The 23,992-nt window shown below is 34.9% G+C and overlaps 1 protein-coding gene across 1 annotated transcript; it reads left to right on the top strand.

Annotated features, from left to right (window-relative positions):
* Nucleotides 1–1,642: 1,642 nt before the first annotated feature.
* LOC133327515 (transcription factor hamlet) lies at nt 1,643–23,591 on the top strand. Its single transcript, XM_061536034.1, has 7 exons — nt 1,643–1,939; nt 6,522–6,659; nt 6,732–6,891; nt 14,074–14,227; nt 16,605–16,761; nt 21,252–22,283; nt 22,410–23,591. Exons 1-7 carry the CDS (start codon nt 1,751–1,753, stop codon nt 23,589–23,591), a joined length of 3,012 nt encoding a protein of 1,003 aa, XP_061392018.1. The 5' UTR covers nt 1,643–1,750.
* Nucleotides 23,592–23,992: the final 401 nt, after the last annotated feature.

The raw sequence follows: 23,992 nt of genomic DNA, 5'->3' as shown, positions 1-23,992 counted from the left end.
ACACAGCAACAAATCTAACAAGGACCTCACACAAGGTCATCGCGTTCTTGGGAATTGAACACGAAATATCTGCTATTTACTTTTACCTATCTCATGGCTGCTTATCTCTCGCTCTCCTATGGAGTACTCTAGAATTGTGGCTATCAAAAACAAAACAAAAAACAGAAATTGGAAAGCTTCTTATGACATTATTGTCTATCATTGCTTTGAAAGTGTCAATCATTGATTGATATTTTTAACATTTATGGGTGAATCCAAATCTATTCATAGATACCATTGGAAAAACCCTAACAACTACTTCTTGGCTCCCCCTTCGAGCTTCTTCAGAAAGCAAAATCATTTCAAATGTGACAATTTGTGGAAACAAGCCATAATTTGATGGACATCAAATGATAATGCCAATTTGCTTACCCATTAGCTTTATTTGTCAGATTATTCTGTTGTTGATAATGCAGCGGCGGAATGGTATTAGCTAAGCGCTTCCCCTATCTATCTGAGGCATTTATTTTTAAATACAAACTTGATTGTCATATCGCATTATCTATTTGGACATTGGGACATTTAATTTAAAACAACAAAAACAAAAAGAAGAAACATTTCTAATAACATTTGAAATTAACAATTGAATAAACAATTTGTTTGCGATTGTTTGTTAGCGATTAGTAAAGTTACAGGGGTGATATTTCAGTTAATCGGCATACCGAGTTGATGTAGACAACATTAACTGGGAAGGAAAGCCATACGAATATTATACACATTTTGAAGGAAATGGGAAAATTTGCTTTTTCAATCTTCTCAATTGGAGATAAAATTGGAAATATTTTTATTCCTGAATTTGTTTTTGCCTGTTTTGGCCTAGGATTTTTATAGTTTTATATTCATATTTTAATGTTTTTATTTATTCAAAGTAAAAGTTATGTTATTGGAGAAATAATTTTGGCGAATGTAATTGTAACACAAATTATTATTTGAGCAATGTACTTCATTTAATTCAAAAATTAATTTTCCGAACAAATTATGAAAACTTCTAATTGCCAAAAATTTACTTTTTTATAAATCTAATTATGAAACTTAATTTTTAATTCTAAAGATGTCATGATGTTATGGTTTTTGAAAATTAATCAGTAAGAATCAACCAGAATAATATTGAAAAAATATCGACTATTAAATCGATTTTATATTCTTAGAATATAAAATCCCTAAAATTCTAGGGATATATGAAATCAAACATTGTCACAATAATTATTTCGAATACATTAAATAATCCTAGTGATCGTAGGATCATTTTTCCTAAAAAAAATATATTTTGACATGTAAAGCATTTGCTAAAAAAATCTACCCATGATTAAAAATATGGGAAAATATTTGTTTCATATATAATTTTTAATTTTTAATATAAGACCCTTTAATCCATCTGATTTATGTTTTTCTAATTAAATTCCCGTTTCTTTTCTTCATTTCCCCATTCGCAGGCAGCACAAGTGACGATTACGATTTAAGTGCTTTCAGACAATTTCCCCATAACCTGATCTCACCCACAGCGGGACATCCGTTGGCTTTGAGTGCCCACAGTACAGATCTTAGCAGTTATCATCATCCTGCACCGCATAATCAACAGCTACACAACGGCTATCGTGGCAGTGAATCGCCCACAAGAAATACCGACTTGACGGATGCCAATTCGTCGCTGACCAATAGTCCTGGTGGATTTTTGAACAGTTCAGCGCTACATCATACCACACCCGCCCAAATGGAGCAGTTACTTAGTAGTAAACTGCAAGCAGAAAACCTGCTGTTGCGAATGGCCCGTCTTCAGGAACCCATCTGTGATTTAGTGCCACGTGAAAATGGTGTCTTTGCCAAACAACATCTGCGACGTGGTACCCGTTTTGGACCATTTGCCATGAGCGAACCAACGGACAAAACGAATGCATGGGATGTAAGTATGAACCAAATGGAAATAGGAAATAAATATAGGATATAAGTCACAAACAAAGGACATCATCATCGTCGTCGTCGTCAGTAATCCTTTCACATCTGTTTACAAAAATTTTCTTTCTTTTTTGACATAAAAATCAGTAAAAATTTGCGCAAATTGTAGTTGTTTTTTCCTTTCTTCCTTCCCATTTCAAAGCAAAGCAGATCACATTTCCTACATATGTGTGAGTGTGAGAGTATATTTGACACATTTGTGTGTTTGTAATTTAATCCTGTTACAGCATAACCCAACAAATCCGGCAAGCAAATGAATTTTGTATTTATTTGCAACTAAAAAGGGAAAAAATTTTTGCAATTTCTATCTTTTTTTTTTGGGTGAAAATTAAGTGATTGGGAAAATATTTAATTAAAAAAAGACGCCACCACCATCACCATTGTCACGCTTGGGAAATGCTCGAATGACCGTTAGAGTGATGTGAGAGTGATACTCTTCAAGTTGACTGACTGACAAATCAATAAGGAAATTAACGCCAGGCAGGAACCAAAGAACGCACAATTGCCAACCGTTAAAGGATAATCCCCTACTGGACCGGACAGACAACAACAACACAATCCTTGTAGATCGCAAAAACACGCATGCGCACACACATTACCTCAGACCAGAGCTAATTTGCTCACACGGAAGCAAAGCAGGCAAATCCACAAAGTGTCCCTAAATGAGGCTTAAATTCAAACGCAAGATAATTCCAATTAGGGGCTTGTCACCGTCACTTTCTCCCTCTCTCTTCACACCAGATGAACAGCTTTATTGTTACAATAACAAAAACCCATCATCAACATTGCCTTCTGTATCTTCTGAATCGAAGAAGAAACGAACGATTGACAGACAATCCAATTGAAGAAAACAGCCAGGTAACCATAGGAGGATTCCCTTTATTTTCCGTTTATGGTTTTTGATTGCCCTTGTTTATGAAGCACTCGAAATAGAGATCATCTTCGGAATATTGTTGTTATTGTTGGTGCCCTTCGATTTGCTTGTAACTCCTAAAGTGTGAACATCCACTAAACAAATATTCCAAAACGAAAAAATGAAAATATGTTTTTTGCACATTGAAAACGAAATTTGTAAAGGGGCAAAAATAATGTAAATATTATTTTTCATATTTCCATAGATGGCTCAGCCGAGGTTCCCTCCTCTCTTGTTGTTGTTGCTATTAGTGTAGCGACCACCAAAGCAAAAAAGGTGCAATTTATGTGTTATGGTTTTATTTAAATCTGCAAAAAGTAGTTCCTTTGACAAAATGTGTTAAACTGGCTGACAACCCAATTTTCATAATTCAAATACCAGAGATTGTCATTGTTCGCCATCCAGCCATCCATCCTTGGCTAGACAAAACTGGATCTGGCAAAGATAAATAAAACAGGAAGCATCAAGGAAGGCACAAATTTGTAGCTAACTAATCCTCCATTCAGATGGGATTAAAGTGATCTCTCTCTCTCTCTGCCTCGGTGTTGTCATATCAATTGGCCATGTCTGTTGGCATTGTCTTGACAATATTTTTTGAAAATGTCATATTTCAATGCCTTTCATAAAAAAGTGATTGTGTTTTGTTATATTTTTGTCATATCTAAAGAAAACATGTGAAAAGTGTTTTGTTATTGTAGAAATTGGAGACAACTAATTTCATGTTTTTTTTATTTTTTTTGAAAAGTGTTACATGATCTTAAAATGGTCTAAGACAGGGTTTACACACAAAATATTGTCTATGGACAAAGATAAAAAATCAATCGACATAGATATAGAAATTTGATATTCGGAAGGATTAAGAAAGGACAAGAAATTGATAAGATGATACTGCAACAATGTATAGATTTTCTATATTTCCGCTGGCGGCAATCGAAATTTAGTTTATAAAAAATGTGAGGTTATTTTGAAAAATAAAAATTGTAGGCATTCAGTAAACCAATTTTTTATGAATTTACTTTTAAACAAATTCCACGAAGTGAACTCTATTACATTTATTTATTGATCCTGATTGTATTCCATATTTTTCGTGAATAGTTCGAGAAATAATTTTTAGATCCTTTCAGAAAGATTAATAAATTCTAAGACAATTATTTAAACCCTATATTTTTGAAATTAAAAAAAAATATTGAGTTTAATATTTTTAACAAAAAAAAGAATACCATTTAGACGTTTCCCCAATCCACCAAGGGGAAATTAGAAGGTATCAAGAAACTTCCTCACTTGAAAATGAGCAAGCAGAACATATGTACAGGCCCATTTCGACGACATACGGCATTCAAGCTCATACATGTGTCACCATTTAATTTAAACTCTTGAAAATCCTCTTCAAAAATCACTGCAAGGCACATGGAAACTTGCAGAGGAGGGATGTTAAGAGTGAACAAAGTGTTTTCTCTCTTGCACAAAAAATCATGATGATGCATTTTTATATGCTTACATATTAAAATAATATAATTTTTGGAGCGTGTTGCTGGAACGTACGTATATAAGCCACTTAATAATAACAGCAACAACAAAAACCATACTCATCCAAACTACTACAAACAACAGCAGCGGGATGTTCACAAAAAAAGAAGAAAAAAAAAGCTACGCCAACACAACACAGAAAAAAAGTTCCAAGAGAATACATATTGTTGAAAATAACCGACGTTTTTCCAAATGAGTTAACCAATAAGAGTCACACACATATAACACGCCACAGTAGCGGCCAGAATCCGCTAAACAAAAGTTGGTGTAAAACAACAGTCAAGTGGCTACACATGTTTAACAAAAAACACGCCGCACGAAACAACTTAACCGAACAGTTCCAGCTTCTCCATACAATGAAGTGAATATCCCGCAAAGGGATAGCCAGGCATACGTCTACTATTGCCATGATTGCTTTAACAGACATTTAGAGAGAGAGAATGTTTAAAAGTTATGAACTTTGTAAAGTTTAAACCTTTTGGATTAAGACTTTAGCCCTTACCCACCGTGGCAATTGAAGAAAGTTATTGGGCATGAATGCTTACACTCCAATTAATTTAAAGCCAGGCGAGACGAGACTTCTTTATCAACGGCTCTCAACGGCTACTCAACACTTGGCATAATCGCCATCAATTGTTCGGTATTTACAACTCAATGTTGGTCTGCTCAATTGTTGTTGTTGTTCTTCTAAAAAAGGGTTTCAGGATAATGATGATGCTGCTGCTGATTATTATGAATTACATACACAAACCCAGCAGTTTCGTTTCTAAACCCAGGCTTCCCGCTGAGATTTCATGACACACAAAAAATCACTTCTTTCATAACTAATTTATAAGAACTGATAATCAATTTTACCAAAAACTAACTGTAAAATATTGTGGACAACCCTAAACATTTGTCTTAAGTCTTTCTCTGGTCACGCACACTTTAGTATTTATCTTTGGAAATTACTATCTTCTCCTCCCTTTTGTAACACATTAACCATAACCACATTCCCTGGAGACCAAAATGAAACCCGCACTTATCACTGGACGGTCAGCCGCCGCCGTCTTAAGTCTTCCCTTTCTTCTTGGGTTTTCTTTGGCAGACAGTGTGACGTCTTCTTTAGGGTATGTGCCGCACGCAAATCAATATTTTTTGTTGTTGCATGCTACCGTTTGTCTTTGGAAGGAAACAATATTATCTTCTTCGCCTTTGTTGTTATTGTTGTTGTGTGGCTTCTTGTATTTAATTTGTTGTACGTTTGTCATTTCACCACAATTCATTAATTATAATTTCGTTAGAGGATAGTTCAAAAGAAACTTCTTCAAACGAACGGAGGACTAACTAAAAGAACATGACATGAAATGTGCAGGACACAACACGTAAAGGATTTATGAGAATTTTTTTATTGAAAATGTGGACATGAAAAAGGGGTTTTCAAACGTAAATCAAATCAATAGTATTGTTATAATTGGTTTTTTGTTTTTGTCTTTGTGATGCGGAAACATGTGCATGTAATTTCTGCAATCAATTTTAAGGGTAAAATGTCCTTAAAATTAATTATTTCTTCCCAACACCGGACAATATTTTCTCAAAAAGTAGTGAAGAGATAAAATAGAGCGAGGTATAAAAGTTTTGAAACAGATAAAATTCAAATCCATAAATTAAATCTTTTTAGAGTGGATTTAAGAATCTATAATAATTTAAGGAAACATAGTGAATATATGGACGAGATTTATTATTTTTAAGGTGATTGACATTTTATTTGCCAATTTGTAGTTGGAACTACAAGCCAGATCAGTTATAGGATTTGTTTAATTGGTATGCTTCCCTTTTTGTTTTTATATGGTGAGGAATAACAAGATATTTCATAAATTCATCTTAACATTCCCGTTAACAGAATTTTTTAAATAACATATTCATGTTAAGCAATGACACAAACCATTTTTACAGTAAAATACCAAATAATGTTACAATTTTACTATACATCAACAGATGTCGCTAGTCAGGAAACAACATTTAACAGAGCCGGAAATTCCGCATAGTTTACTTTGATTTGTCAAATAGGTATTAATATTTTTTCTTTTTATTTCATTTTTACTTTCAGCTTTTAAATATGCCCCATATACGTAGTTTATTGCAACCCTCACCTGAAGTGAAAAATTTATTAAAGAAAATTCGCACTGTTACCTCTGTGGATAATGAAAAGGAGGCTAATTTAACAAATTTTTGTATAGCAGGATGTGTAAGTTAAAATGGTTTTTTTTTTAAATTGGTGTAAAAAATAAAAATAAGTTTTTTTCTGCAATTATTTTAGTTATGGTATGAAACAAATCGTGATATTGCAGCTGGTGAAGAAATGATTGTTGATGGTTGGCCCATAACACCATATGATCACAATGATTCCTTAATGAATGGAGAGGCTCATACCGGCTCATCAATACACAGCAGTGAAGATCGCAGTGAAAGAGATAATGGTAAGTAAAGTTTAAAAATTATTTTTATTTAGTATTTTTTAAAAGTAAGTAAAGTTGAATTAAAAAACAATTATTTTGCAATATTATCACATTCAATTTAAAGTATTCTTTTCCACCACCCCTTCAAAATATTCTCACAAATTTTCCCACAACTTTTGAAATAATTTGATTGTTTGCACAACAACTTCTAGAAACTATCCTTTTTCCCACCAAATGTGAACAACCAACCCACTCACTACCACTGTTTTGACCACCATATGTCTTCTGTTAACCTTATGTTAAGTATACCGATACAAATGTCCTTTAAGTGGGTGATATGTGCGCACCTAAGCATGACTTCAGTGAGGCGCAAGAAAACAAAACCTACCACTTATTTATTGGTAGGTGGTAAGGACAAAAAAAAATACGTTACAAATTTATGTTAAAAAGTCATTTTGTGTGGTAGTGGGTTCATGTAAAGGAATTAGCCAGGTGTATAAGGATTTTTTTTTCAAAGAACTTATGGCGTTGGGAAAATGTTAGCAAAAATCGGTTACAAAAATGTGAGTTTTTTTAAATACTTAAACTTAATTTGTTTTGAAATTAAAAGAAAGACAGAGGGGAGGAATAATAAAAAATTAAACTAGTTGTGAATTTGAATATCTATGAGATTTCTGTTAGATATATATTTTATAGAAGCTTTTCCTTGTTGTGTGTTCAAAAAGGATTTATTTAAAATATAAATCCCTACCACTCATCATGTAACCCTTCAACAAAAAAACAGTTGCTTTAAATCGTATTGTCATTCTACATAAACAAATTGAAAAGTCCACATTTTTAAAATTAGACACGAGTCAAAAATTTCATTAGTGCTACTTTTCAATTGAGTATTATCCTTTGAAATACTCTTTATGTCCCGAAGAACGAAAGGAAAAAATAACAAACATGAAATATACATTTAACCAATGGTATCATGATCATGATATGATCACACAATACGTTAATAAACTACACCATACCGTCAACGTATGAGGGGGTTCCATAATCACATCATCATTCCAGTATGTACCTCATCATCCTCAATTCTATAAAAATGTTGCCATTATACGGGAGGATTAGGATTAAAATGTGCACTTTTGTGTTGTTGTTGCAGTTTTTTTCATTCTTTTTTGGTGGCGTGATGTTGGATCATAAAATATTGATGGTCATGACGATGATTATGATGATGTGTTGATTTGAAGTTAATGTTCAGAGTTTTCCTCCTGCTAAATGACATTCAATTTAACAAATTTTTAATAACAAATGAAAACATGGGCATGTGTATAGCCGGGGTTTGCTACCGTGCAAGGGGGGTTGAGATTGATGCTAGTGTCAGCCAAACACATGTACGCATGCGCGTCTGTGGGCATTTGTTAGGAAATTAATAAAAATCCTGGCTTATGGCACCCTCCACAAATACACACATTACGCACTACCCATCATTGGCGGTGGTGGTGGCGGTGTCCTTGTTCACACTTTATTGTTCAATTTTAAAGGACATTAGCAGCAGCCAGCCAGCCAGTCGGTCGGTCGTTTATAAACCCTTATAATCTGTTTGACAAACATTGTATATATCAATTTCATGTCATATTTTCATCTGATTGCAACCTAAACGTGGCCTAACATGAGTTTTTAATATCAACGATCCTGTTTGTTGTCGTTGTTGTTGTCCTACTACGTCATAGATGGAGGTGTTATTGTTGTTGGCGTTGGTGGTGGTTTTATGTCCACATTTCAGCATCATTTCCTTCGCCGAATAATTGTGTAATCAACAAACATTGTCATTACAATGCCAACATATTAACCATTAATAAGCCCTTATGAAATAAAAATTTAACAATAACAACAACAGAAGCGAGTACCAGTGATATCCCAGTGAACAAATTTAAAAAAGGAAGACGTGGTTTTTAGAAATAGCCTGAAATAATAAATTTTCTATTTTAAAAATATGGAAACTACAAAATGTAAACTTTAATTTGGTTGTATAAAATATAAAAAATTTTTGCAATTCCAAAAAATAAAAATTAAATTAAAAAAACTTATATATTTTCAAGATTTCATAGGGAGTGATGATGGTGAAAAGTTAGAAGCCTTCAGATCAGTTCAAAAGGTCTTTCGGATTTTTTATCATGCCGTAATATTTTCTCTCTTGTAAATTCTTAATGCTTAAAAGATCACTGGGTTTTTGTTTTTTTTTTATTTTTCGTAAATATGTTCACTGGGATATGTCTGTCTGTGCCGAGTTTGATGTTGCTACATTTGATGGCGTGATTGTAACTTGTGACTGTGATATTTTTTGTTGTTGAACGCGTGCCTTACACCAAGTCACGCATTTATCTTTATTATTACATCTCCCTTTTTCGGTAACTGAAGTTATCTGTTGGTCTGTCTGTCTGCTGCCTGCCTGAGAGTCTACCCACATTCTAGTTCCTTCATTTGTAGTGTATATTTAGTTTCAACATCAAATCTTTAACTAATTGTTTCAGTTTTTTGATAGGCCAATTGTTTTTGTTGTTGTTGCATCTGTGTGGTTTTTCCTAGGGCCCATTGGAAATTTTCGTTATTGTAGTTGTTGTATTTGTGAGAGCGAGGTTTTGCACCGGTGTAAAGCTAATGTCGTTTACTTGTTTGTTAGCCGGGTGTCCAGCTGTGTTGTTTCCCACATTTATGATTGTGTGGCGTCAAGATCAAAACATTAATACTGTATGACTGCAGCAGCAACAACAACATCAGTATCTGCTATACTACTATATGGGGTACGTGTGCCTCACTATCTTTTAATCTTGTTTGCGTAATGTATTTTTACTGTTTGTTTTTGCTTTAATAACGTTTCGTTTGTTTTTTTTTGGTTTATCCTCCGGCACTTTGCTTACTTGGCTGTGGTAGCGCTGCTGCTGTTGTTGATGATGTTGCTCCGGTGATGATCTTTATCTAGACGAGTCGATCTGTTTGTCGATTGTTTTCAAATCTTTGCGATTTTCTTGTTGTTGTTTGGGGGGTTTTTTTTTAAATATATCATTGGAAAATTAGAGTAATTTATGCAATATACATCAAGTGGAGAGAAGAATCTTGGTTTTTTTTGGTTTTTGTTTTTTTTTTTAATTCAATATAAAACTGAATTTCCGTATTTGCAATGACAAAAAAAAAATGGAAAATTGTTTTCATGATTCATTTATTATTGATTTTTAACTGGAAGTTTGTAATTTGAATATTGATAGAAGTGATTTCAATATTGGCAAACTAAAAAATAAAACTGAAGAGATGAGCGTTGTACAGTGGCAATGATGACAATTTAGAAACAATGAGTAGATACAGGGACTGGAATTTTGATAACCATTTAATATATAAGTCTAGACTGTCATTCAAATTAACTTCCACCATATTAAGAATCATTTTCGAAGTTTTCTATTTTGATTACATTATTAAGCTGGAGACACTCATCTATCCCAATATTATTATATTATAGAAAACGTTAATTGTATATCCTAAATTGTGATTGAAATGCTGTACTTAACCTCCCGAGGATCATATATAAAGTTTTATATCACACATCAGAATCTTCAACTACATATTTTAAGAATCTGAACATTATTTTTGAAAATGAAATCATACACCGAGCATGCATCATATGATGTATGTCTCCTGCCATTTGACAAAATCATTTTTTTAATTTTTCTATGATTTACCTTAAAAGATTCGATTACCATTGACATGACACTGATAATCTTATTAAGAAAAAAACCCGGAAGGGTTAAAAATCACATGTGTACCATGTTTCACATAAAATAACCATTAATTAAACCATCAACAATATCATCAGTAGTAAATGACATAAACGAAAAAACAGCAGCACCCATCACCAGAAGCATCACGATTATCACCATCATCATTGCAGCTAGTTAGTGGCATGCCCCATCATCATCATTTTTTATCGCACGTTGACACCATAACAACTAAATTAACTTTTTTCCACTTTTGATGGCTTTGTTGTTGTTACAGTTCTTCTTCTTACTCAAACTAACAACAACAAAAAGTAAAGGCTTAAACTATCATCCATTCACATGTAGAAAAAAAAACAAGGCCTCTGGACCAAACCTATAATTTTCTATTGCCTCACATTATTAGACATTAGCCGGTAGATGAGGTAGCCGGTAGAGAAAAAAACTCCAATGAGCGACACTGGCTATGATGATGCAGATCATCATCAATCATTCTTAAATCTTTTAACAACGCCATAGAAAAGTCAAACCAAACGACTACTGTTTTTGCAATTGATGACAAAACAATATGTGTGGCGGCACATGTCAGGCGTCATCAATAGAGAGGAGTTGGCGAAAGAGGTGATAGCACCTCAAAAAAATAAAAATAAAAAAGGGGTTTATTTCCATTCTGCCGTAAGCGCCTTGCACTTGGTGAACTAATGCAATTTAGTCGGATGATCAAATGTGGACATCATTATCGAGACACTAATGCCAAGAGCATCATCAATCGTTGGCCTTTTTAAAGCGTTTTTGCTTTTGTTCGGGAAATTCATTTATCATTTATGAGAGTAGCATAGGACAGACAACATGTCAATCACGACAGAAGGGGTGACAATTAATTGATTTTGAAAAATAAAGAAATTTGAAAATAAATATCCTTGGCGTTTAAAAATATAAAAACCAAGGCGGGTATTTTTTCAAATGACCTGTGATCTCTTAATTTGGCCTAGACACCATTTAGTGAACGAACCCCACTCTTAATACAAGTAAAATTCTCCTTACAAACCATATATAAATATTTCTAATAATTATAAAGAGTTTTCGATATATCAGGAATTTGTTTCCTATTTATAAATAATAACTGAACATTTTCTTTAAAGGAAATGTTGTTTTAATTTGTGTGTGGGAATTTTATACAAGTGATTCATTGCATTATCTTTTCTAAAGATTTACATTTCAAAAAAAAACCCTGCTTATTGCGCCAGGAATCTCCTCCAGATGACACTTTTATTTAAGGAAAAATGTGTTTATGTTTTTGCGTGGGAATTTTATACAGGTGATTCAATAATTTACTCAAACCTAAATTAGATGGGGCAAATGTTAACCACCCATATTTTAAAGTCCTTATCCTTTTGTTCCTAACCCATAAGCCAGTTTTCACTCTTCTTACGAACCCATAATGCTAAGAGGTGGTGTGTAAGTGTCCCGCACTCTTACTCCTGTTTTTATTAACACGTAATTAGAAGCAGAGAAGAAGCAAAAAGAAGAAAACAATCAAACGCCACCACTACCACCCTTCAGCGACATGACTAGTCAGTCACCCCGAATTGTTAACCATATGACACAAGGCCAAAATGCAATTGACTTTTTAACATTAAACTAAAAGCCAGCTCAGGCCAATGTCAGAGGTTGGGCCACCTGTGTGCCCAGCTTGAGTCAAAAACCGCAAGAAAATTCTGAATTAAAAAAAAAAATAAAGTCACGAAAATCTTCTCGACCTTTACGTAACATCCCTTAGGTCTAAACACCAGCACCTGCTTTGCTTTAGCTCTTGACTCCTGGCATACGTTTGGTGGCCGGTCACTCTGCTTAATGGACAATTTGATTTAATTTTTTGACCGGTATTCACAGTTGTTGTTGTAGTTTTTGTCGTTGCTGTTATCATGTCAAATGTGGCTTTCAATCAGTTGCGTATCTCAACGGTTGCTGCTTCTTTTCGGTCAAGTGCCAGGTCCTAAGAGAATAGCAACAACAGCAAACCTTGTGGCCCACAACTCAGTTCAGGTGTTGTGTTTGCCTGTGTGTATGTGTATGAAGCCTATTCTACTTTCGGGTATGATTTGTATTTTTAGGGGTGTCCTGGGCAAATATTATTAAAGTCCACGACCATACTTTTCTTGTGCATACAGGTGAGGGAGTTTACCCTTATTTTAGTTAGTTGCGCGCCTGTGTGTGTGTATGTGTGCATTTGATGTTTGGTATGCATACAAAAGCCAATTATCTATTCATTTTTTATTTTCATATGTTTACGTGTTTAACGAAAACTAAGCGAAAAAAAATGAAACACGTCCACCGCGAGTGGGTAGTTGTGGGTTAGGGAAAATCATGAAAAGTCCTTGTGTGGCAAAATAAATGAGTGTGCGACTACTAATACTACCACTGCTGTATGAGTGTAGTGCGGTAAGCGGTCAAGTGGAACCGAACAGTCGGACAGAACATCAGACAAGAGCTTCGTACAAAGGACACTTGACGCTTTACAGGACTCCATGGTCAAACACTTGTTCAACGGAAACGGAAGAGTCAAGTTGTGTGTGCGCTCACTGAAGATTACCAAACAAACCGAAATAAATAAATAAAAAAAAAAACTGACCAAAGAACGACGATTCTTCCAGAGAAGACAAAGAAGTTGTGAAGAAGAGTCTTTGTGTAAAGATCATCAAATTAAAAAAATAAACAAACAATTTTAAGTAAAAATAATGTGAGTTAATGTGAGAAAAATTAAAATATATAAATATTTTCTACAAGTACGATCGGAAATTGGAAAAAATATTTAAATATAAAAAGATATATTTTTTGTAAATAATAACATGATATCATTAAAATATTATTAATATTTTTAATGACAATTTTCTATATAAAAAATATATACACTTTTTAATATATAATGAAAATATATTAGTGAAACAAAAAGTACGATCCTATAGTTCAATTATTTTCAAAAATTCACGATCATGGGAATTTCTATAGGTTTTCCCCATTTGAAAAAAATATAAAATATATCAGTCGATAGCTATTTTAGAAAAAAATAAGCTTTTAAATATACTGCGCTAATATTAAAAAAATTGTATTACGAAACTATAATATCCTCAACTCTATAAGTTATAAGTTGGGAATGACAATCATGGAAATTTCTATAGGTTCTCCTTATTTGAAAAAATAGAAAAAAATATGAGTCGATAGCATTTAAAAAACTTTTAAATATAATGCGCTAATATTCCAAACTTGTATTACGAAACTTTAATATTATCTATTCTTTACCTCTCTAGCCTATGAAATGAAAATAACCCTAAATCTAAATCAGAACATACCCTATAAAAATACATTCTTAAATAAAAAGTATATTCTTTTACTCAGAAAAATCGCCTAACAATTTTTCATAATTTGTATTTTTTCTTCTTTCCAGTTTCATTTTATGGTTCAAATTTAAATCACGACGACGAATACCGAGATAACAAAGACAAATCATCGGACAATCTAGATCCTGCATTAAGTGATGATGAAAATGGTTTTGATATACGCTGTGAAGTTTGCGATAAAACATTTGGAGATATAGATCGGTAAGTAGTAACATAAAACTCTTCTAATGATTTCTTGTGTCACTCAAAGAAAGGTAGACAACAAAAACAACAACAAAGCAAAATTAAATCCCAAAGGGAATAATTAGTCAGTGATAATTACAAGGCTGATATAAATCAACGAAAAAAATGGAATGATTAACCGATTATAATTTGTCATTTACTCATCAGCACACCTCTTTAATACTTTCGTTTGGTATGAAGGGAAATTGGTTTGGTGTGATTACAAAAACAACAAATACAATGTTAAACAAGTGTTGTTGAACACCTTGTTTTTTTGGGGGGAACGAAAAAAAAAAACAATTAATAATGAGGCCTAATTTGTGTAGTAGTATAAAAAGAGATGGGGGAGTGTTGTTGTATAGATAAAGGGTTAAAAGGTTATTAGGTCTGTTATTATGACTGAATGATTATCCGCAAAGCCCCCACAATCAATATCTAAGCCGAAATTTTATAAATTATATATAATTAATTAGTTGGAAAATAGACTTACCTCAATGATTTTTTTGGTTATTCATTCCAATTGCAGAGGAAGGCGTTGCATTGAAATTATTTAAAGGTTAAGGTAAACTGAAAGTAAATAAAAAATGAAAGTTGAGTTATTATATAGGTTAAAAAATATATACAACTTGGTGTGAATATATAGTATTCATTTTGATTCTCATGAAAAATAAATTTAGTTGAATTATTTATCTCAAAAATCTTGTTTTTGAAAATAGTCAGGCTGAATCCCAGTTTGTTGTTTTTATAAAAATTTCAACGCTTTAAAAATACAGAAGAGAGTCTTTTCCTTTTCCTCAGTAGCAGTACCTTCAAATATAAGTAGTTTATTTTGAAAGTGGTTTAAGTCCATATTAGGTTCTGATACAAAAATTGATTTTCTAGAATAGTTGGTGAAATATAATAAGTTATATATTCCATCAGTTTTAAGGATACAAAATCACAAACCAAATTAATACCACTTAACAATATTTTTGGAAACAAATTAAACCCAAAATAATTTTTACCATTACGATCTTATTCCTCTCACTGACTCATTCCCTTTCTCTCGCTCTCCATTACTCTAAAATGTGGCTACAGAGAAAGAACTTCTTATCCCTATACTCCTTCTTCAGTTATCTTATTAATTCCTGAAATAGATTCTTGCCATATTCTCCAATTCCATTTGGTCTCCTTGAGCCTAATCATTGAGTCCGAAGAAACCCCTTCCCACAATTGAGTTATCATCCAAACTATCTTTGGACAAAACAAACTACAAACAACAAATATTTCGCCTTGTTCAACAAATTTTGTTGATCAATTGTCAATATTTGCTCAATAGTTAGCCACTAAAAGAAAAGTGTTAACAGCCAGCGAATGACTGACTGACTAGCTAAGGTAAATATTGACACTTAAGTGGATGGACGGATGGACACCACAAAAGTGTCAATTACTCCACACACAAACACACACGTTTAATTTCAAGTGTTTGGTCACTCCATGGCTCTGGCCCATTACAATTGAGTGCAAATGCATGCAATCGCATCAATAAAACGCTGAGCCATGATTTGATTTGATTTTTTTTACATATATAAAGCTGATGACATGATTTGCTTTGGGGACAGACAACAAAAAGGACACTTGAAGAGTACAAGTACTGGCATGTGTTGTTACTTTTATTGTTGCTTGGTGTTGGTTAATGGATAATTTTGATTTTACAACAACACGCAAATGACAAATCACAAAAATCATCACCACAACATTCAGGCAGACAGACAGCACATGTCAAGCAACAACTTCAAAAACATTTACAGAGGATTTCAAAGTTGTGGGTCACCATGTCCCTTTCGGCATGGCCAGTTGGCCATCCCGTGCGACCTTTTGACAATTAGGTTTTTGTGTTTTTATTGCTGAAGAGTGGGCCACTGATGAAACCATTTGATTTGTTGCATATTAAATGAAAATTTTGTTGGTGGCCACTAAACAAACAGCGGCTACAGAGGAGGGTAGACCAAAAAAGGATTTTATCTGATAATTTCTATTCTAAATAAATGGGGAGTATACTAGAAACAACAAAAAGCAACAACAAGTGCAGTGTTTTGTGATTTCACCTTTTTGCTCCTTTCGGTTTTTTTGGTTAGTTGTTGTTGTATTTTTTTGTTTTGTAAATGTTTTCATGTCAAAAAGATTTCAATCGCTCCATTATTGAACTTCTAAATAAGGAGTAAGGCAGCAAGTGTGTTTTGTTTACATTGTAATTTATTTAAATGAAATGTGAATTCTGACACATGTTGAGTGGTTGGTTTTTGTTGTTGTATTTAACAAATGACACATACATTTGGATGACCAATTAATTTTCTTTTTATATCTATCCTTACAGACTTGATGATCATTTAGTGGCTCTCCATCATTTTCGCAAAGACGAATTTCTGTGTGAATTGTGTTCGAAACGTTTCTGCCATCGTCCTGTATTGCTGAAACATCGTGCATTGGTCCACAACGAAATAAGGAAATATCCTTGTGAAAATTGTACCAAGGTAAGTTATAATTTAATATTTTTTTGGTTTTTGTTGGAGATTGGTTTTCGTTAGAAAAATAAACTGGATTTGGAATTGATTTTTTTTATTCACTTCTAAATTGGATGATGGATTATGGCCTTAGTAATGTTTTTTTTTTTTTTGTTTTACTGTTTACTGGTGACCATGTCGCATTTTTTTCCAAAGAGCTTCAATTGTGTATTGTTTAGAAAAGTAAATGGATTGTCATGCACACACACACACATATATTCATTTATGATGTTGTTTTTTGGTTGACAAAGAAGATAAATAAAAATGAAGTGTGAAGATTGATCAACTTAAAGAAATCTCATTTTGGGTTTTGTGATTAAACAAAAATCTATTTTATCAAACATCAAAAGTAGCAACAACAAAAACAAGAAAAATGCTTAAGCAATGTGACACGATCAACAACAACTTTTGATTTCTTACATATCAATATTGCCGACGGTCATTTGTGCTTTTGATACCCTCCTTTTTTAGCTTCCACAAAAAAGTAAAGACTGCTTCTTTGTCTTCTTTCAAAGTCATATCATTGGACAGTGGAATAAAAAAATTAAAATTTTCAAATTTCTCAAAATTCGGAATTTAAAAAAAGCGTGTGGAATATTTTTCATAAAAATCTATACACTCAGTTTTAGTATTAAAATATCCAAATATCCAAAGTTTTCACAGTCTATTAATAACTATGGGGAATTTTAATGCATTTTAAAATCTTAGAGAATTTAATAAGGTTTCCAAAAAGTGGTGCTTATTTTTTCTCACTATTACCGAAAAAATCTCCTAAAAGTTGTCTCTCCCATTAACCACAGTGCAAACAAAACGCCCTCATCCATATCAAGAAGAGAAACAAAACAAAAGAAATAGAAAAGAGAAAAAATGAATCAGTTAATATGTTATAGCCAGCCATCGTTCATCCAGATACCCTTCCCTTCAACAACAGCAACAACAGCAAAGTCATATATAATAACAATTGGAATGCATTAAACAATTAAACATTATTTGGAATTAAAATACTTGGCTGGTTACACTTGAATGTTCGTTATTCATAGTAATTTTGAAACAAAATCAAAAAAAGAGTGGCTGGCTGGGCGTGTCATTTGTGCGGTGGCCAACAACAATGGCTAGATGGCATTGGGGCTAGATTGAGGGATAAGAAAACTTTTCATAGCCTTAATTTATGACATTATTTTCTTGCACCTCATCAACAACAACCTCAAACATCAGCTTCTTTGTGGATCGTTCATCAATAGCTTCTCCATCCAGACTCTCCTCCATGTCCAATCATCATTATCATAATCGTAAAGGCAAGCATTTCTTGTTGGTTGGTGGTAATGTTTTCTTAAGAAGAAGAGGAACAACAACATCAACGGCTTAATGGATTTTGAACATCAAAAGATTACTAAGCTGAAAATGCTGCTGCCGCTGCATCCATCAGCAACTACCAATGTTGCCGATGATGCTGATGATGCTATGCTGGTGTTCAATTGTGGTTTTCTAATTTCCTTTGATGATCAACCTGACCAAAAAAAGAAAAATCAGTTAGAAGTTTGTGTTGTTATCTTGCAAAGGCCACAATAAATTCAAGAAGGAATGAGGTACTGAACTGAACACAAAAATCTTATCTCGGCCACTGTGTCTTGTCTGGACCGTTACAATTACACAGTCATTGCATTCCGAATTGAGTTCATCAATTTATGAGAAAATATAGCCGGTAATGAATGTAATTGTTGGGCTAGTTTAGAGTTTTCTTCGTCTTCTTTTTTTGGTGGTGTTAGGATGATTTTATACCTCAAGTGTATCATTTGTGGTGATTATGAGTATACACTTCCATTATTGTGGCATACCAAAGCAAAATTCTTTCTATTCAACATCTATTTATGAAGAAATCTGGAGCAATTGATGGTGGCTTTCAATGGAGGTCGTTAGTGGTCTGAACTAAACTAGAAATATATTGCGGACCAAAGAAAATAAAAATTACTAAAAATGTTCCAATTTGGAATATTCAGAATAAAATAAGTATTAGTATGGGAATTCTCAATTTTATATCAAATCCCTATTTTACAATAGAATATTATATTTATTTTAATTGATTGGAGTTTAAGAGAGGCTTCTCAAACAGCCATTACTGATTCGCTCTGAAAAGATTTCACCTTTCGAAAGTATCATTTACCATTGATCCATTTCCGTTGACCCTTCTGACATTTTCAGTGGTGAACCTTGCACTTGAATTAGAAAGAATAGGAAGAGAGAGAATGAAGGAAAAGCTTTATAAGGATTTTAACAGATTAAGATTACAGAGTAAAACATCTAACTCGGTGGCCAAATATAGGCAGACACACCGATACCCACATACAAGTATAACAACAATACCAAACAAAAAATGTCGCCAACTCTAGCTACCGCCTTTTTAAAAACCACTGATTGTTGTCATTCAAGCCTAGGGGCATAGAGGAGCTGGGGGAATGGTACATAGATACTTTCAAAGTCATCAACATTACCACTCCCCAAATGGTCACATAAATATAACGCTCAATAATACAATCTCTTTGTAGGTGGTTTACTGGTCGTCTCTTCTTTAGCTGTTTGTTGCTACAAAATTACCTTCAGAAAAAAACTCAATGATCGGCATTATTGTTATTATCGGCTAGCTGTGGTCTTAGCCTCATGATCATCGCGCTTTACGACAACATTAAGCTGACAGTCAAAAAGCTTCAAATTTTCAAATTTTTGCTGGCGCAAAGGAGGGGAACGAAAAAATTCAAGTTAAAAATACATTGATAACCAACCACCACCCCCACCCACTCTTCTTTTATTTTCATTGCTTCATCATCTTTTTGGAGATCTATTGAATCCGTTTGTTTTCTTATTTTCTTGTTGTTGTTGCTGTTCTTGCTGTTTGGTAGTAGTCGAATCTAATCCATTTAATGTGGTAATAGTGAGCAGCACGAGCTATACAACAATCATTCTTCAAAATTTTTTTTCTTGTCTTCGAGATTTTATTGTTTGGCAAAAACTTTAGGATTAGACTAAAAAAATGGATGTGGATGAACCTTAAGGGAGTAGTATGAAAATTAAGCGAATAATATTCATGTACCTATTTCAAAATCTCTATTACGCTGACATACCAGATCACCATAAATGGATTTTTGGTAGTCTCCATTTTTTATTTCAGTAAACAATTTTCTCCAAATTTTCCAATCCATTTCCTTTGTGGTTCCAGTTTTCTTTTCCACAAATCAATACACCTTCCCCTCATATTGCGGACGAAGTACTCTTGAAAGTGATTTTTTTGACAGCATGATTAGGCAGACCAAATAACAAGACGCTAAATCAACAATTTATGTATTGAAAAAAAAAAACTTTTTTGGAATGTCTCGGTGTGCGTGCAAAGCATTGGCGGCGGGTGGTAAACAAATGGCCCAAAAGGTTTCTTCAGAAATTTGTTAATGTGTGAGTGCAACACTATTGAATAACGGTGAACTGCTTGACAACGCTCACACTCTCGTCAATGATGCTGATGATGATGATGACGACGACGACAATTGTATCAATTGATGGCCAACAACTGTTCGATCACTTCGTGTTATCAATAATGGATGGAGGGGAGGTTGGTTGGTAAATTCGTTTGTTCGATTGGATAGGTGGATGGATCGATGGACAGGCATTTAAATGGTGGAGGGAGTGCTAGGCTGTTATCCCCCCGCGTCTTCTCTACCTTTTTGATCTCATTTGCGTAATCAACGTATTTGAGTGTGGTGGAGGGCAATTGTTTGGGATTTACGTTTTGTAAGCTCACGTCTGGCAGATCCGTTTAGAGACGTTTCAAAAATTGTTTTGATTTTTTTCATCTACAAGAAATTCGATTAATCCCACAATTGATTGGAAGACTAAGTGAATGAGTGAGTACAACACGCTTTACAGAGAACGCAACTGAATTTCTGTTAAACGCCACAGCAGTGGTAGCTGTTGTTTCTTGTAGGGCCATTCATTCATTTGCCAACAATCCATTGTCTGTCCCGTGCCGTGCCGAACGCGGTGGTGGTGGTTGTGTGGTGGTGCTGGCATGATTGATTGATTATATTTTCGTTTTCGTTTGGTAGCTTTTTAAGACCACAAAAGAGCATCTAAAGACCACCACCACCACCAAAAGTAACGCCTGATTTGTCCTCTAAATAATAAAGAAGGTATTTTACATACCATCATAGGCAAACCCAAGCCATAAACACACACACACACATCTACACTGATAAACATTAGGCTTTAAAGGTTGGTTTTGGGTTTTTTGTCATACACGGTAGCCACCGCTAGGCCTGTTTCTTTCTGTTGTTGCCTCTTTCGAAGAAAACAAAAATGAGATTGATTTTTCTGTGTTAGCTTTCGAAGCGTTAACACTTACACAGACACACACACACACTTACACATTATCTAACTCTCTTCAATTATTTATTTTTTCTTCATTTCATTTGCAGGTATTTTGTGATCCATCGAATCTACAGCGTCATATTCGTACCCACCACATTGGTGCCAGAAGTCACGCTTGTCCCGAGTGCGGTAAAACATTTGCTACTTCATCTGGCCTAAAGCAGCACACGCACATTCACTCCTCCATCAAACCGTTCCAGTGTGAGGTGTGCTTCAAAGCATATACGCAGTTCTCGAATTTGTGTCGGCACAAACGGATGCACGCCGACTGTCGCATGCAAATCAAGTGCAACAAGTGTGGACAGAGCTTCAGCACCGTTACCTCATTATCGAAACACAAGCGTTTTTGTGATTCCACCAACGTACCACCTGCAGGAGTCGGATTGCCACCTACTCTACCTCATCCAGCAGCGTTGCATCATCAATCGCAGGCGCAATCATCGTCAGCAACACAAGCGCGATCTAGCGGCACAGCAAGCGGCATTAACGGAGTATCGCAATTTGCCAACAATATGGCAACACCACCAAATCCCTTCTCGCTCTTCATGCGCTCCCCCTATTTCCCACCATTCCCCCCAACCATGGCCTTTGGTTTACAAAATATGTTCCCTCAGGCCCCGGCGGTACCAACACCCACCTACCCCCTAATGTTTACCAAACCAAATGTGGATCTAAGACTGCAGCAACAACAACAACAGCAACTGCGCTCTCCAGTCTCACATCAACAACAAGCGGGTGGACATTTGAAACACAATTCCATGTCACCCAAAGAACAAATGGCCGCTGTTCACGAGGCTTTCGGATTGTCTTTGGGCAAACAGACGGAAAGAGAGGATAACAAGCCATCGCGTAATTCCTCAGTAGAGCGGTCACCATCGTCGTTAGGTGCCAGCCAAACAAAGGCCTTTAAAAAGGAGTCTCAACATTATACCTCCGATGAAGAATCCAATTCTGTGGTAGAATTAAAAACTGAACCCAAGGATGAAGAAGAGGATGGTGAGAAAGATAATGGAAATACCAAGAACGGTAGCGATGACGAGGAAGAGGAAAATGTTTCCAGACATAATGATGAAGATAAGGTAGGTTTCAAAAAGACAACACACACACTCTCACACAAGAGAGAAGTTGTTATTCATTCTCGACTATTTTTAAATCCAATAAAGTCCTTTAATAACATTCCACTTCATTTTCTATTGTCCTTGTAGAAATCCATTGACATTGTCTCCGTCTCACCTCGTCATGAACAGGAACCAAACAACAAACCAACTGCTGCCACCGAACTACCTTTGGATTTAAGTCTGTCGCGCAAACGCATTTCAACTGACTCCCGTGATAGCCACGAGGAGAGCAGTCAGAAATCAATGACCCTGCAGCAACGCAGCTCTCGCGATCGCAGCCCCATTGCCAATGAAGAGCTAAGCAATGCTGAAAGTTATGAACCACCCAAAAAGAAATCCTCTTTCAAAACTGCCTTCAGCATTAGTAGCAGAACACCAACAGCCTCACCGGGACCCACACCGTCACCATCACCACCCACCACAAATGGCAACGTCGCAGGTGGCATCAACGAGACAGGCGCCAACACCAATATGCCACCCTCTTGCCCACGACCCATCCATCCCATGCTCTTGGACGAACTCTATCGCACACACGCATTGGAATCAGCCTTTCAACGTCCGTTCCCTTTTTTAGGACTAATGGGCGAGCGGCCGGCCTTTGATGCCAATGCGTTGCGCGCTAGAGGAGAGTCGTTTCCGCCCGAACCCATCTTTCGTGAAGCCCTAAGAGGTCTATCATCGGGTGTTATGGCTGCCGCCGCCCATCAATCTGGAAAACTTAAGGATCGTTATACGTGCAAGTTCTGTGGCAAGGTATTCCCACGCTCGGCAAATTTGACACGCCACTTGAGGACGCACACCGGAGAACAACCCTACACATGTAAATATTGTGATCGCGCATTTAGCATTTCGTCGAACTTACAGAGGCATGTCCGGAATATCCACAACAAGGAAAGGCCATTCCGTTGTCATTTGTGTGATCGGTGCTTTGGCCAGCAGACGAATTTGGATCGTCATCTGAAGAAACACGAGGCAGAATCCACCGGACTGGCCATTAGTGATTCGCCGTCCTCAAATGAGGCTGATCGTGATGATTCGTATTTTGATGAAATTCGCAGTTTTATGGATCGTGTCACATACAACGAAGATCTGTACACCCCAACAAGTATGGGTAATGGTGAAAATGATACCGACTACAATGGCAGTGATGGAGAAAATGAACTCTCCGTGTCAAGGCCTTCATCTGTCGATGAGCTAAATGTAGAAAATAGTAAAATAATTGCCGGAGGACAGAGTGAATCTGTAACAACTACCGAAGATGATCAGTAATTTGATGTGAGAAGGATATTGATTTGTGAAAGAATTAAAGGAGTTAGAGAGAGAGAGAGAGTGGAGGAGATCGGTTTAAGGTTGATGACATTTTTGATTGCACCACGTTCAAACAACCGAGTTTCTATTCTATTAGCCTGTAAATATGTATTAATTATAGAATTAAGTACTTTTTTCAGTTAGGTATAGAAAACAATATTTAAATATACATATTTTTTTTTTTTTAATATATAAGCGTTACCTTTTTAATTCCTATAAGAAAAAAAAAAATAACAAACATATAGCAATAAGAAAAAAATCATTGAATTGAATATCTATAACAACACCCAATAATAATAATGAAATGAAAATTGAATTGTTTAATTAAAATTAAAACAAAACTAAATTAATAGCACTAATAA

Source organism: Musca vetustissima, unplaced genomic scaffold, assembly GCF_032173495.1.
Source record: "Musca vetustissima isolate MV318-11 ecotype Yass unplaced genomic scaffold, APGP_CSIRO_Mvet_v1 utg1154, whole genome shotgun sequence".
Lineage (NCBI taxonomy): Eukaryota > Metazoa > Arthropoda > Insecta > Diptera > Muscidae > Musca > Musca vetustissima.
This window is presented reverse-complemented; position numbering and strand designations above follow the sequence as displayed.

Bases quoted from the DNA above. Each gene is read 5' to 3' on its own strand.
- LOC133327515 (XM_061536034.1), top strand. From the start codon at position 1,751: ATGGAGCAGTTACTTAGTAGTAAACTGCAAGCAGAAAACCTGCTGTTG. The intron at 16,762-21,251 runs GTAAGTTATAAT...TTTCATTTGCAG, and splicing joins CTTGTGAAAATTGTACCAAG to GTATTTTGTGATCCATCGAA. The intron at 22,284-22,409 runs GTAGGTTTCAAA...TTGTCCTTGTAG, and splicing joins GACATAATGATGAAGATAAG to AAATCCATTGACATTGTCTC.